The 14,755-nt window shown below is 45.9% G+C and overlaps 1 protein-coding gene across 1 annotated transcript in view; it reads right to left on the bottom strand.

Moving 5' to 3' along the window:
• ABHD17C (abhydrolase domain containing 17C, depalmitoylase) overlaps nt 1-6,597 on the bottom strand; it is a 57,381-nt gene extending 50,784 nt beyond the window's left edge. Inside the window, exon 1 of the mRNA XM_069559020.1 lies at nt 5,668-6,597. Within this exon, the coding sequence (XP_069415121.1) occupies nt 5,668-6,257 (590 nt within the window). The 5' untranslated portion in view covers nt 6,258-6,597. The remainder of the gene's footprint in view (nt 1-5,667) is intronic.
• Nucleotides 6,598-14,755: the final 8,158 nt, after the last annotated feature.

Genomic DNA, 14,755 nt, shown 5'->3' with positions numbered 1-14,755 from the left:
CAGCTAAAATTCTCCCCACTTTACTTACATTACACCTCATTCCTTGAGTTATTTGCTTGTTTGGGTTTACACCTTCAAATCAGCTTGATTTTGATTCACTCCTTCTTGAATCACAAGCTCCAATTCTGCAGCCTAAAGCTGCTCACATCCAAAAAGGATGTGTGTTGAGGAGGCTTAATCCGCCTACTTAATCCCACCTTAACCAACAGGCAGCTTTTCCTGCACAGATTAATCACTCCCCTTCCCCTCAACCCAGATTACAACACTGCGCTCCAATAAGGTTACAATGATTTTCATAGTGTCCTTTCTACAGATACTTCTAAGTGACTCCAATTCACTCCCTCAATTGCTTGGCTACACAGCATGCTTGTAAAGGGCATCAGTAACTCAAATGTAAAACATGTCCCCACCTTCAAGCCTCCACCATGCTTAGATTCTCCACTGTCTCTCTCACTGTTCCAATACCAACTGCCCGTAGGCTGAACAGTGTCTATGTATGTGTGAGTGTAAGCACGTGTTCCATGCCCAAAATTTATCTGTTGAAACCTAACCCACAGGGTGATGTTTTGGGACGTGGGGCTTTTGAAAGGTGACTAGGTCTGGAGGGTGAAATCCATATGAACGGAATCAGTGCCCTTATGAAAAGTAAAAGTGTTAGTTCCTCAGTCGTGTCTGAGTCTTTGTGACCCCATGGACTATAGCCTGCCAGGCTCCTCTGTCCATGGAATTCTCCAAGCAAGAATACTAGAGTTGGTTGCCATTCCCTTCTCCAGGGATCTTCCCGACCCAGGCAGGGATCGAACCCGGGTCTCCTGCATTGCAGGCAGATTCTTCACCACTGAGCCCCTAGGGAAGTCCTTATAAACCAGCCCAAGAAAACTCCCTCGGCTCTTCCACCTTGTGAGGACATAACGAGAAGCTGGCAACCAGAAAAAGGGTTCTTGCCAGAGCCTGACCATGCTGACACCCTGATCTCAAGACTTTCAGCCTCCAGCACTGATAAATTTGTGTTGCTTTTAAGCCACTCACTCCACAGTACTTTGCTATAGCAGTCAAACCGTATAAGACATCAGCTTCTTTCTTCTAAGCTCAGTCTATACCCTCCTTTCAAATCCAGCCTCTCTTCTACACACATTTCAGTCATTTTTCAAATGCTTAAAATAATCACCTCTTGCCCAACTAGCAATGAGCCACCTTCCTTGCCTTCAAGTTTACTTCCTCCGCAAACCCTTCCTTTAGATGACTAGCCTACTTACTTAGGGGGATGTGCTACCTTTACCTATGGAAACACCAAGCAGTGATTGCATTTGAAGTCCTCCATGAAGGACTGGACCCATGGCTAGAGCGTGCAAAGAGCGTGGGCCAAAAAGTTTGTTCAGATTTTTCCATAATATCTTGAAAAACCCAAGCAAACATTTTGGCCAATCAGCATGGAGAAAGGATGCAGAGAAATACAAAAGGGTTACTGTTACTCTGTTGTTCAACAGAGATGCTTCAAGGTTGCAAGCATGAGAGATAGTGGATACAAAGTGGATCAGACCTTGAGCCAATACAATTTTTTTTTTTTGAGCCAATACATTGTAACCCCTTTCTTTGCCTATGATTATGCCTATGGATACCAGATCCTAGAGGTAAAATGGATGCAACTTATTTTAAGAAAATTGGGAAAATTTGAATCTATTTATTTATGGGGTGCCCATACGTGCAAACCACTAAACAAATATTTAATGAGTTCCTATTATCTTAAGGCACTTTGCCTGTTGTTGGGAATACAGAAGACAGGAAGTCTTTGCCCTCAGGGAACTTCCAACTCAGTGAGATGCAGTTAAACAACAAGAAACAGCAACACAGTGTGATTAGTGCAGGGGAAGGAACAGTACCACCTGTGCAGGAACACCAAGGGCTCACGAACCCAATCAGGATCCAGTTGGGATGGAGAACTAGGGGCACAGGAAAAGGACCCACACAAAAGGCCAGGCGAGCACCAGAAGGCCTTACAGTCCTCCTGGGGGAACAACCTAAGCGTAGAGACGGAAATGGTTTAGGATGGGGTTGGCTTTCCAATCAGAGTTTTGAGCAGCCTGGTTCATCGGATCAGAAAAGAGAAAGTTCCCCAAGGAAGGCATGAAGACTGGGAGTAGAAAAGGGGACCTGAGGGGCTTCCCTGCTGGCTCATTGACAAAGAATCTGCCTGCCAATGCAGGAGACACTGGTTCAGTCTCTGATCCAGGAAGATCCCACATGACGTGGAGCAACTAAGCCCATGTGCCACAACTACTGAGCCTGTGCTCAAGAGCCTAGGAGCTGGAGCAAGAGAAGCCATCACAGTGAGAAGCCCGCGCACCACAACTAGAGAAAGGCCCACACAGCAACAAAGACCCAGCATAGCCAAAAATAAAATAAATAAGTAACATTTAAGAAAGAAAAGGGGATCTGAGCTAATCAGCCACAGAACAATGGGTGTATGTGGTGGGAGGTACTGCTGCCGGGGCCATGACCTGAACAGTCATTAATGGGTGAAGAGGGCATCTTCCAGGCAAAGTAGAACAAAAATCTACAGACAGCAGACCAAGGGGAAAGGCTGTTCCAGGATTGCTTAGCTTCAGAGTCAAGTAACTTCTAGCCTACTAAAATAACTGAGACATATATATGCACCTCTAGAGAAATCTGATAAACCAGACTGCATGGTAATGTGGAAACAGTCCTAAACTAGCAATCAGGAGACCTTCTTGATCTTCCTTGAACCTCTGTCAAATGAGGGTGCATAAGGACAGTGTCCATGAATGAAAAGATAAATTAACTTAGTCCTTTCCAGCCTGCATTCTTTTCCTTCTTAAAAAAAGAAAAACAAAACAAAACATAGTCTACATGTGTAGTGCTCACAGGCAAAACTACTGCTTTGCGAGACATTTGTTTCAGATATATAGAGCACAGAAGAATTGATGGGTTTGAACTGTGGTGTTGGAGAAGACTCTTGAGAGTCCTTTGGACTGCAAGAACATCCAACCAGTCCATTCTGAAGATCAGTCCCGGGTGTTCTTTGGAAGGAATGATGCTAAAGCTGAAACTCCAATACTTTGGCCACTTCATGCGAAGAGTTGACTCATTGGAAAAGACTCTGATGCTGGGAGGGATTGGGGGCAGGAGGAGAAGGGGACAACCGAGGATGAGATGGCTGGATGGCATCACGGACTTAATGGACAAGAGTTTGGGTGAACTCCGGGAGATGGTGGTGGACAGGGAGGCCTGGCGTGCTGCGATCCATGGGGTCACAAAGAGTCGGACACGACTGCGCGACTGAACTGAACTGTGTATGTGTGCTGCATCTAGATGCAAAACGTAAAATGTGTTCCTTCTTGTGGGGTCACAATCAAAAAAGTTTGAAAAGCACAAGGTGTGTAAGGTTTCTTCAAATCCTAAGACTGTCATTTAGCCTTTACGTTCTAAACTATTTAATAGGTGAGTAAATCAACCTTGATGTGAGTTCTGGCATAAAACTAAATTCCGAGCAAAGGTGAGCTATGTGCTCAGCTTTGTGCTGTGTGTCTGTGTGTGCTAAATTACTTCAGTTGTGTTTGATTCTTTGGGACCCTATGGACCATAGCTCACCAGGCTCCTCTGTCCATGGGATTCTCCAGGAAAGAACACTGGAGTGGCTTACCACGCCCTCCTCCAGCAACACAGGGATTGAACCTATATCTCTTATGTCTCCTGCACTGGCAGGCAGGTTCTTTACCACTAACATCACCCCATCACACAATTCAAAATTTAACCTTACCCAAAGCCATGCCCATAATTAAATTACATATGATACATGTCTCCGGGAAATAATTATATCTCATGTATCTTGTAACACAGACACACCTGCATATTCAGGGCAAAGGATTTGCCTCCTGTCTGAAAAAGATTTCATTCTAATCTAGACACTTAAATATAGGAACAGTGTTCTACAGAAATTTCACCAAATAACCTACTCAAGGTGGGATTATGTTTCACTTTAAGAAGATCTAATGCCAACCCTTAATTTTAATACCTTGACCAACAGCAGCTACTAGATCGTGTGTGACAAGCATATATGTGAAACTCTTTATTGAAACAGGTGACTTTTTAACTACTTGTAGATTCTGACTCGGGGGCTTCCCTGGTGACTCAGCAGTAAAGAATCCACCTGCCAGTGCAGGAGACAAAGATGTAATCCCTGGATTAGGCAGATCCTCTGGAGAAGAAAATGGCTACCCACTCACTCCAGTATTCTTGCCTCGAGACTCCCATAGACAGAGGTGCCTGGTGGGCTACAGTCCATGGGGGTCTCAAGAATTGTACAACCTCAGCCTAAACCACTTTCAGAAAGCTTCATCCAAACGAAGTCCTTCAAGACTTGCAGAGAATAATGTGAATAAGCAACGTATGAAATCCTAAGTATTTTCCTGTTGGATAGGCCATTTTCCCAGAAAGGCACAGAATAATTTATGAACATATGCATGAACAAGAATGAGGACAAAAATCACTAATGTTGGCAGTCTGCAAGTGCCAGGCAAACACATTTTAGATAAAGACTACACCTGTCAGTAGCTTAACAGTGCCAATTATACCTATTCTGGGGGCTCCTTCATCTGAAGCAATCCGATGTCAGAGAAGACATGACCTCAGGTGTTTTCACCGTCCTGCTACTAGATGGCTGGGGTGAAGTCACAGATACCCAGACTGAAGCACAAACAGGTGGACGTCACCTGCCCACTTACGTGACTTTTGGGTAACTAGAGACTAAAACTCAAGTTTGGTTTGCTGGTCTTACCACGTCTAGCCCCAAAACCAAGCCCCCAGTTTGTGCCTTGCCCATAAAAGACTCTCTCAGTAAACACTTCCTAGTCCTCTTGTGAATGCTAATTCAAGGTCAAGAGATTCCCCAAGCCCTTTAAGCACAAGATTCGAACTCCTCTTGGGGTTGTTGTTGTTGTGTTTTTTTAAAGTTTCTGATAAAGATTCCAGGCTCACCACCACCAGCTAAACTTCCTGACCGCCTTGCCAGCTACTCAGCCCCAGAAGTCCAACTTCACACCACCCGACCTTCCAGCTCCCTCCAAGGCCGCCCAGACGTGGCCCCGCTGAGCACTTTACAACCGGAACGTATTTTGGAAGCCGTCCCGCCGCGCCCCCTGACTTTACAAGGAAGGAAACAAGAGGTTTGAGCTCATGCGCCTTGCCCAAGGTCACTTCACCCTGAGGCCCTCCAGCCTCTGGCCGCCGGCTCACACAAACTCAACGCGAACCAAGTTGTCTCTGCCCCGTATTTAAGCATGCCCACACTGCCACTTGTGGTGCCCAGAACCACAAAAGACCCAGCCGGGGAGATCGGGGGCACCCAGGCGTGCCAAAGCAGGCAAAATCCTGCGAATCTGAACTCTCCAGGAACCAGAGGGCTGGCGGGGTTCTTGAAGGGGGTGAAAGAAAGCCAGGGATGGAAAAGAAAAGAGAAGCCACCACGGCCGTGGAGGGGTGTGTGTGTGTGTGCCCGGGGTCGCGGGGGGGGGGGGGGCGGATCTCTGTTCGCCCACAGCCCCGAAGGAGGGTCCCTCTCCCCTCAGGCCGCCCCAGAGGCCCCCAGGGGATGCCAGCCCGGCCCCCTAGCAGCGGCCGGCCAGGCCTGGCGATCCTCGCCGGGCTCACCGGGTGCGCAGCGCCTGCCACGCGGCGTCGATGTCGGCGTAGAGGTTCTTCTCGGAGGGCTTGCCGGAGCTGACGCCGTAGCCGGAGTAGTCGTAGGAGAAGATGTTGCAGTTGATGCGCGAGCCCAGGCCGATGTAGAAGCTGCACATCTGGCCCAGGTCCACCGCGTTGCCGTGCGAGAAGAGCAGCGTGTAGCGGCTGGAGGGCGCGCAGCGCACGAACATGCAGCCTAGCCGGTTGTCCCGGGCGGTGCGCGAGAAGAAGACCTCGACGGCGTCCAGCTCGCGCTGCGAGTACTGCCAGTCGGCGCGCTCGCTCAGGTGCAGGCTGCACGCGCCGGGCCCCGCGCCCCCCTCCTCCGGCTGCTGCGGCGCCGGCTGGGCCGCGGCGGAGGCGGAGGAGGCGGAAGCGGCCGAGGCCGGAGCGGGCGCGCCGGGGCCGCGCTGCTCCGGCGCCAGCACCGTGTAGGTGGGCTCGGGCGGCAGGAAGGCCAGCTTGGCGGCGATGCGGCTCGGGCAGGGCGGGCAGCAGAAGAGCCAGCACAGCTCGCCCAGCGAGAAGCCGTTCATCCTGGGGCCTGGCTCGGGCATCGGGGCGGCTGGGGCGCGCCGCCGCCGCCGCCGGCACGGCAGGCAGGCAGGCAGGCAGGCAGGCAGGCCGGCTGGGGAGCGAGGGCGGGCGGGCGCGCGGCGCGGAGCGGGCGAGCGGCGGGCGGCTGCGGCCCGCCCGCCCGGCGGCTGGGGGAGGGGGCGGGGAGGCGCAAGGGGGAGGCGGGGCCGCCCGGCCCGGCGGGCGCGGCGCTGGAGCCGGGGCGGGTCAGCAGCGGCCCCGCGGGCCGGGAGAGGCGCGGGCGTCCCGAGCCCGCGCGCCGCACACAAAGCCGGTGGCGGCGGCCATGCCGGCTGGAGCGCGCCGCCCCCGCCCCGCCCCCGCCCCGCCCCCGCCCCCTGGCTCCCGCACGCCCGCCGCCGCCGCCGCCCCTTCCGGGTTACCGCGGGCCCGCGCCCCCGCCGGGACTCGGGCCGGGCCGGGCCGGCGTCTGGGCGGGGCTGCCCGGCCGCCTACCCCGGCTCCGCGCGCGGGGGCGCGGGCACCTGCTCCGGCCTGGGAAGCGCGTCCTCCTCCCCGGGACGCCCAGGCGCCCGGAGCAGGGCGGGGGGGGGGGGGGGGCGCCCCGGCTTAGGGCCGCCCCGGCTTAGGGCCTGTATGCAGGGGCAGGTGGGTAGATCCCCAGAGGGGTTTCGCGAGGGGACGCGGGCACCTTTGCCCCCCTGAGAAGCAAGACCCGAGGCCGACAGGGCCTTTCCGGGAGCGCAGAGGCCCGGAGCAGCGGAGCGCTCCGGGTTTGGCATGGGGGCACGTGGGCCGATCCGGGGACGGTGGAGGGTGGGGACAATGGAAGGGGAGCGGGTATACTCCCGAATCGGACTCTTGCCCTCTCTCTCCCCACTCCCAGGAATTCCCTTCCCTAAATCCAAGTTTTCTCATGCGTGGAGATTCTTGGGGATTTGTTGAAGAATTAACGAATGAAAGAGACTTGAACCTGAAATTCTTGGCTCTTTGTGTCCATTGGTGCTTTCTGAGCTGGCTCTTCCCGAAGTCTCAGGACCATCAGGCGAACTGGTGGTGTAGGATAGAGCGCCGATGGATCGCTGCATCTCCCTGTTACAGGAGTTTTTTCTGCCTATGTAGCTGCAGCATTGAGCTTCCCTGGTGGCTCAGTGGTAAAGGATTCGCCTGCCAGTGCAGAGACCCAGGTTTGATCCCTGGGTGGGGAAGATAGCCTGGAGTAGGAAATGGCAGCCCACTCCAGTATTCGTGCCTGGAGAATCAGAGGAGCCTGGCGGGCCCCAGTCCATAGGGTCACAAAGAGTCAGACACAACTTACCAACTAAACTACAGCCACAGTATTACTCTCCTAGGGGCGTGACTGGGCCTTCAGTAAATCCCTGTGTCCATAAAAGTCAGCTATTATAACAGGGCCACTCTGTATATTTAGTATTATGCTATGTAGCCACTGTCGTTTCTTATCTCAAGGGCAGTAGATTTTCTAGTGGTAACTGGGTGTCCTTTACAGCCCTAGGTCCTCTAGACTTGTTTCTGGAATCCATTTTAATGGTCTTAATCAGGAAAGATTTTACAATGATTTAAATCCTTTGTAATCTTGGCATTCACATTTGAGTGATTTTTTTTTTTTTCAAATATTACTCTCCGTGCCTTGAAACTGAGTAGGCTCTGGTGCCAATTTCACAGAGCCTTCCACAACTTCCTTTTTCCTCCTGATTTGGCAGCTGAATTCCCTTTCAGGAATTGACAGGAGATACCCTTCCTGATTGCCAGCAGGGCAGCTAGAGACAAGGAAATTGGCAGCATCACCACTCTGGGTCTCTTGTGTTAACTCACAGATGTCCAGGAGAATTTAAACTTTCTGCCTGGCTTTTGTGGAAGGTGTTATTTTTGAGCACCTTCATCTAAATGAATTTGCCCATCCTGATTTCAGTAACCTTCAGGACCAGGTTTGAAAAGATTATTTGTTCACTAAAATAAATTTTAAATGTTGTTGAAACTATCCAAGAAATTGGCTAAAGAAAACTTGGTTAGCAAAGTTTGTTCAGATTAAATATTTGAAGTCTATTTTAAAGTTATTCACACTTGGTGACCTTTCACCCAAAACCAATTCTTTTCTTTCTTTCTTTTAATTCATTTGGCTAGCTGAAGCATGTGGTATTTACTTCCTCAATCAGGGATGAGACTTCCTGCATTGTAATTGAGGAATCTTAACCACTGAACCACCAATTGTTGTCACTCAGTTGTGTTGGACTCTGCGACCCCAGGGAAGGCCCCAAAACCAAATTTTTATCTTCTGAAGGTTAGGTTTCCCTTTTTTAAAAGGTGTATAACTTGCTACTGGATACAAAAATACTGTTTGTATTCAGCTTCTATTGATGTAATGTTTCTTATGCTCACAGTACCTGAGATGTTAGAACTTTTGGGCTGAAGCTATAAAGAGAAGACAGTCCAGGCTTTCAAACACCTTATAGTGTAATTAGAGTATTGGCAGAAGATTCAGAACACTTTCCCTGTGAATTTTTTAAAAAAAGAGAGCAAACCAAAAGCCAAGGAAATGGTTTTGAATCCTGATTCAGTGGTGATACTTCTGTGGGAAGTTAAGATGATTAGCCAAGTGTGTCACTCCCTAATCTTTCCAAGATTAGAATAGAATTTGGAGGACTTTCCTGATGGTCCAGTGGTTAAGGCAGGGCGGGGGGTGGGATGGGGTGCAGGTTCAATCACTGGTTGGGGAGCTAAGATCCTACTTGCTCCCAGGCAAAAAGAGAAATATTTGTTTATTTATATTCCTAAAGGATTTGTGGAGTGTCATGCAGTGTAATATCAATAAATACATGTGTTAGTTGCTTAGTCGTGTCCGACTCTTTGCAACCCCATAGACCGCAGCCCACCAGGCCCCTCCGTCCATGGGACTCTCCAGGCAAGAACATCGAAGTGGGTTGCCATTTCCCTCCCCAAAAGAAACTATAGAAAGAGAGAAAGTGAAGTCACTCAGTCGTGTCCAACTCCCTGTGACCACATGGACTGTAGCCTACCAGGCTCCTCCATCCATGGAATTCTCCAGGCAAGACTACCGGAGTGGGCTGCCATTTCCTTCTCCACATAAGTAAATAAAAGCCTGGTTTTTATTTTCATCCTCTTAGAAGATTACACAGAGGTGGATTCAAAGAGTATTTATTTCCCTGGACAGTATGTTGGTTTAGGTTTGTGGGAATATTAAATTGAGACCCTCTTTTAAATGAATTTGCCCATACTGATTCCAGTAACCTTTCGGACCCGGCTTCAAAAGACTGTCTTCACAAAAGTGGTTTTTGGATGTTTTTGAGCTATCCAAAAGTTAGCTAAAGAAAATCTGGTTGACAAGACGGTTCAGACTATGTATTTGAAGTCTATTTTTAGGTTATTCACACTTGGTGAAGTTTTACCCCAAGCCAAAGTTTTTGTGTATGCTGTAGAATAGAGCCCCCAAAACTTTCTCACCTCATGCCTCTTCTAGTCATAGTCAAATTTATGTAGCCCCTCAACAAAATGCCCCTCCGCAGGAGGGAGAGTTTCATAATCTCTGCCACACCTCTCACACCCACGACAAAGGTGGCAGCCTGCCTTGGCTTACTGGTTGCAGAACTTCAACATGCAGCCCAGGAAGAATAAATTTGCCCTATATATTTGCAAATGTATTTTCAAAGGTCAGGAATTACTAACTGATCACTTTGATCTTAAAGAATGTCTGTTTGGCTCTTCCTGCATTTTAGTAGAGAAAGGTAAAGCTTCGAGTCTGGGTCAGCAGACATAGTTACTAAGTACTTACCATGAGTTGGTCACTGAGTCGATCTGCGGAATGCAGAAGTGGCTAAGACAGCTCCTCCTGCTCTCAACAAGCTCACTGAACGATTTGCTACATGGAATAACTCTGCATCCTGCTAAGCCATTCTGGGTAGGTAAACTGAGCAGTATTCCAAGTAGTTAAATGCACTGGTATCTATTGTTAATATTGGCTTTTTGCACATTGAGTTTTTCTTCCAGATTAGTCTGCCTGATTCTGAGTTGCTCAAGATCACCCCGCTTGTGTCAGCATTTTTCACTGACCATCAGAGGATATTTATGCTTCAAAACTGAAGCACATGGTTGTTTCAGTGGAAGGTAAAGAGAGATCGAAGATACATCGACCCCTGGGGATTCCCTGGTGGTCCAGTAGTTAGGACTTGGCACTTTCACTGCAGGGCCCAGGTTCAATCCACAAGCTGAGCAACATGACCAAATTAGAGGGGGAAAAAAAAAGAGTGCCCTGTTTTATTTTTCTTTCTTTAAATTTAGGACTGAATACTCTGTGAAGGCTAGGATGATGTCTGTTTTAGTCACTGTTTCCTCCATGCCTCATTTAAAGAAGATGCTCGTCAAATATTAATTAAATCATCAATTAAAGAATGAGTGAGTGATTTAGTGAATGCATCAAGACCAAGGTTATTCCTTCTCTTTCAGACAGTATTGTCAGAGTACAGGCTTTGAGAAAGACACAAGCCCAAGTCCATGCCAGCATCCCCCTAGGAATAGACTACACATGTCCACTGGCTAAGGAGTTGTGGCATTCTCCCCATTAATATTTCTTACTATTGATAACAGTGACCGGGTTTGTTCTGGGCAACAATGCTCCCAATTAAGACACATAGTCACCTGGCCTCCCCTGCTGTGAAGATGGCCACAGGACACAGTTCTGGCCAATAGTCTTTAAGTGAAGTGTTTTTCGGAGCTTCTAGAAAGACTTAACAGAACCGAACTCATCTGACATGTTTCTCATTTCCTGTCCCTTAATTCCCACTTGGGTTGCCGGCATTATTATTACTAGAGCTATGAGAGCCACCTTGCCACAGTGAGGGTGAATTTCACAGTTGAAGATGGTGGAGTAGAAAGAGAAAAGTCTAGGCCCTTCAGGACATTGCTGAACAACTGCCCAGCTTTGCCTTCACCTGGGCTTTTTACTTTAAGTCTTTACTGAATGTGTTACAATATTGCTTCTCTTTTGTATTTTGGGTTTTTGTCCACAAGGCATGTGGGATCTTAGTTCCCCAACCAGGGGCTAAACCTGCACCTCCTGCATTGGAAGGGTGAAGTCTTAACCACTGGACCACCAGGGAAGTCCCTGAGCTTTTTGTTAAATGAGAACAATAAGTCACTTTATGTAACTCTATTATAGTTGAGTATTTTGTTACCTGTAGCCTAATGCAATAGTTAGAAATCTGATTCAGGAAACAGAAATGAAAGATCCAAACATTGTTCTTAACTGCTTTCTCAATAAAGTCAAAGAATATTTTGTTGATAACAGTGGAATAGCTATGGCTGCTTTTTCCTCCATTTAAAAAAATTATTAAAGTATGACTAAAGATGGGGTAGATTTTTGAGAAGTTATCTATTAAACAAATCCTTTGGAAAAGTGAAGAAAATCAAGCCGATAATTTTGAAGATAGCGTAGTTGACATTTGCGGCCATTCTGGGAAATCTGAGCCAGTGCTCATTAGGGTAAGGGCCTGCCATTCAACTGAAAGCTTTTGGAGGTGAAGTATCTTTTTCCCAGAACCTCTCAGCCTGAGGGCTCTTATCAAGAGTGTTGTAAATGAGGTCACTGGAGCCCCAGCTGGGGAGAGCTCAGAGACCCATGAAATGCTGAGAAAGCACCAGAGAAATAAGGATTGAGAGAAATCAAACATCAACCACCCACAGATAGGTGCTTTCACAGTTCCATTCTTCACACGGATGATTATGTCCTCAGACCTACATTACTTACTAGTCTTCTCCTATTCACGGATTCTTAATGGGAGGGCCAGAGTCCCCAAAATCTATCTCAGAATTTGGACTTGATGAGCTGCTTGAAGATAAGAACTTGTTTCCCCTGCACAATCAGCATAAAACCTTATGTCCTAGTGCATAATAGGAACTCTAAACAGACTTAACTGGTTATTGGAATTCAATTTCTAATAATCTCTAAATGCTTGTTTCATGTGCAAACATGTAATAGGTTATAGAAGTGATTTTTTTTTTAATGGGAAGTGAGAAGTCACAGCCTTTTATATGCTGAGCTTGCAAATTTAGTTTTGTGGTGATAATCAACAATACAGCTTCAATTTTAAGGTTTTTTTTTTTTGAAGTTCAGATAGCTGCACATGAAAACTGTCCATGAATGATTGATCTGTAGTGTTATTCCAGGGAATTTACAATAATGAATCTTAAGGACATACTCAAAAAACAGTAATGTTGGCATAAGATCAGACAGATCTAGCTGTCTGTGAATATTTCACATGTAATAAATTTGATGTTTCAAATTGGTAGGATTATACTAACTTATTTCAGCAATTAGCTAAGTATTTGAAAAAAGATAAAGTTCAATTCTGATAGATTAAAAAAATCAAAGATTTTTTTTAAAGGAAACCAAAAGACAGCTGGAAAATATAGATAAAGATGTATATATCTTTGAGCAAAATACCAAAGGCAGAAACCACATAGGAAAAAGTTAGTGATTTGACCACATAATTTTCAATCTTCTATATACTGAAATTAATTTATAGGTGAAATGAGATGATGTTGAGGACTTGCTGCCAAAAAAAGGGAACAAGATTGATTAATAAGGACTTGATAATTGTTGAATCTGGGCCTTGAGTTGATGGAGGGTTTCACAGGAGTTTCATATGCAATTTTCTCTACTCTTGTATATATTAAAACTTTTTCATAATAAAAAATGTACATTTTTTTTTTAATTTTTAGGATTTTGAGAAACTCTAGGCCAAACTATTTACCATCGATTCATTTAAAAAGAAAAACAAGCCAATGGGGAAAATGGATAAAATATATGAACAAGCATTTTATAAAAAGGAGTACAAATAACCAATAAGTTTGTGAGAAAAAGTTTAGATTCAGTTTTAAAAGCAAATTTTAAAAATTTATTTTTAACTTTCTTGCACTGACCCCAATTTTTTTTTTTTTTAATGGAATAAAAACCACTAGGGCTCTGTTGGACATGATTTAGAAAAGTAAGCACTCTCAGATAGAACTTTCTGGTGGAAATACTAATTGGGAAAACCTTCTGGAAAGAAACTTCACAATATATATCAGAAGACTTAAAATATGTCAAACTTGTAATCAAGTAATTCAAGTTGAAATTTAGCCTAAGGAAATCATCCATTTTGCACATAGATTTTAAATACTAGGATGTTTGTAACAGTACAGTTTGTAATGGCAAACAAAGCAAAACAAAAAGTTGAAAACATCAGAGTCTAAGAAAGAAAATGATAGCACATCCAGACAATAGACCAATATGTGCCATTAAAACTGAGATGAAAGAGCCATATTTGTTATCATAGGAAAATATTCAGTGTGTCTAGTGAAAACAACACAAAATATGTACAACATGTATCAATAAATATACTTTAAAAGTTTAAACCCAGAAAAAAAAAATCACTGATGAAAGAGATTTTGAGGGTTTGGGTTTCGTTGGTTGTTTCTGAGCATATTCTTTAAGTTCTAGGTGTATATTATTTTATAATTTAAAATGAATACATTATTATCAACCAAACAAAAAAAAGAGGAAAGAAAGTATTTTAGAATAATGAAGATGTTCTTCTGTATACTTGGTGATTCTTTAAAAATTAACTTCCCAAAGATAATTTCTCATTCACATGAGGATGAAGTAATTTTACCATAATTGAGTTGAGCAAAGCTCTACCAAGACTTACTATGTGCCAGAAGTGTGGTGGTTTCTGCAGGAAATGCAAAGATTAACAAAATAGCTCACACCCCACCCTCAAGGACCATCCTCTTCTCTCTTGGAGTCTATAGTGTCTGGCTGCCTGGGCTTTCACAATGTTGCTACTTTCCTTGCGCAGGAATGTGCTGTTCTGCTGGGAGTGTTTTGTTTTGTTTTGTTTTGTTTTTCACAGTGTGCTTACCTTCTCCTTCTCCTCCCTTCTCTACCTTCCTTTCCTTAAAAATGAGGCAGTCATTTCTCTCAGTGAGGCCCCACCAGGTAAAGAGCCTGACTACAATTCTCTGTTGCCTCACACCTCTTGATGTTTTCATTTCTTCTCCTCTGAACTATACGCAAACTTTGTCACTACCTGGACCTTGTTATCATATGGACTGTGTCATTCCCTACAAGTTATAATTCCCTTTTCTGATTACAATTTTCTATTCTGTCATCTCTCTTCTTTCCTCTCATTGAAACTCATGCAAATTCTCTTGTTACCCACTCCTTTGATTGGACAGCCTATGGGTTCCAAAATCACTGCAGATGGTGATTGCAGCCATGAAATTAAAAGACGCTTACTCCTTGGAAGGAAAGTTATGACCAACCTAGATAGAATATTCAAAAGCAGAGACATTACTTTGCCAACAAAGGTCCGTCTAGTCAAGGCGATGGTTTTTCCAGTGGTCATGTATGGATGTGAGAGTTGGACTGTGAAGAAAGCTAGTGCCGAAGAATTGATGCTTTTGAACTGTGGTGTTGGAGAAGACTCTTGAGAGTCCCTTGGAC

Source organism: Ovis canadensis, chromosome 18 (assembly GCF_042477335.2).
Source record: "Ovis canadensis isolate MfBH-ARS-UI-01 breed Bighorn chromosome 18, ARS-UI_OviCan_v2, whole genome shotgun sequence".
Lineage (NCBI taxonomy): Eukaryota > Metazoa > Chordata > Mammalia > Artiodactyla > Bovidae > Ovis > Ovis canadensis.
The sequence above is the reverse complement of the archived record's forward strand: the minus strand, read 5'-3'. Positions and strand labels throughout refer to the sequence as shown.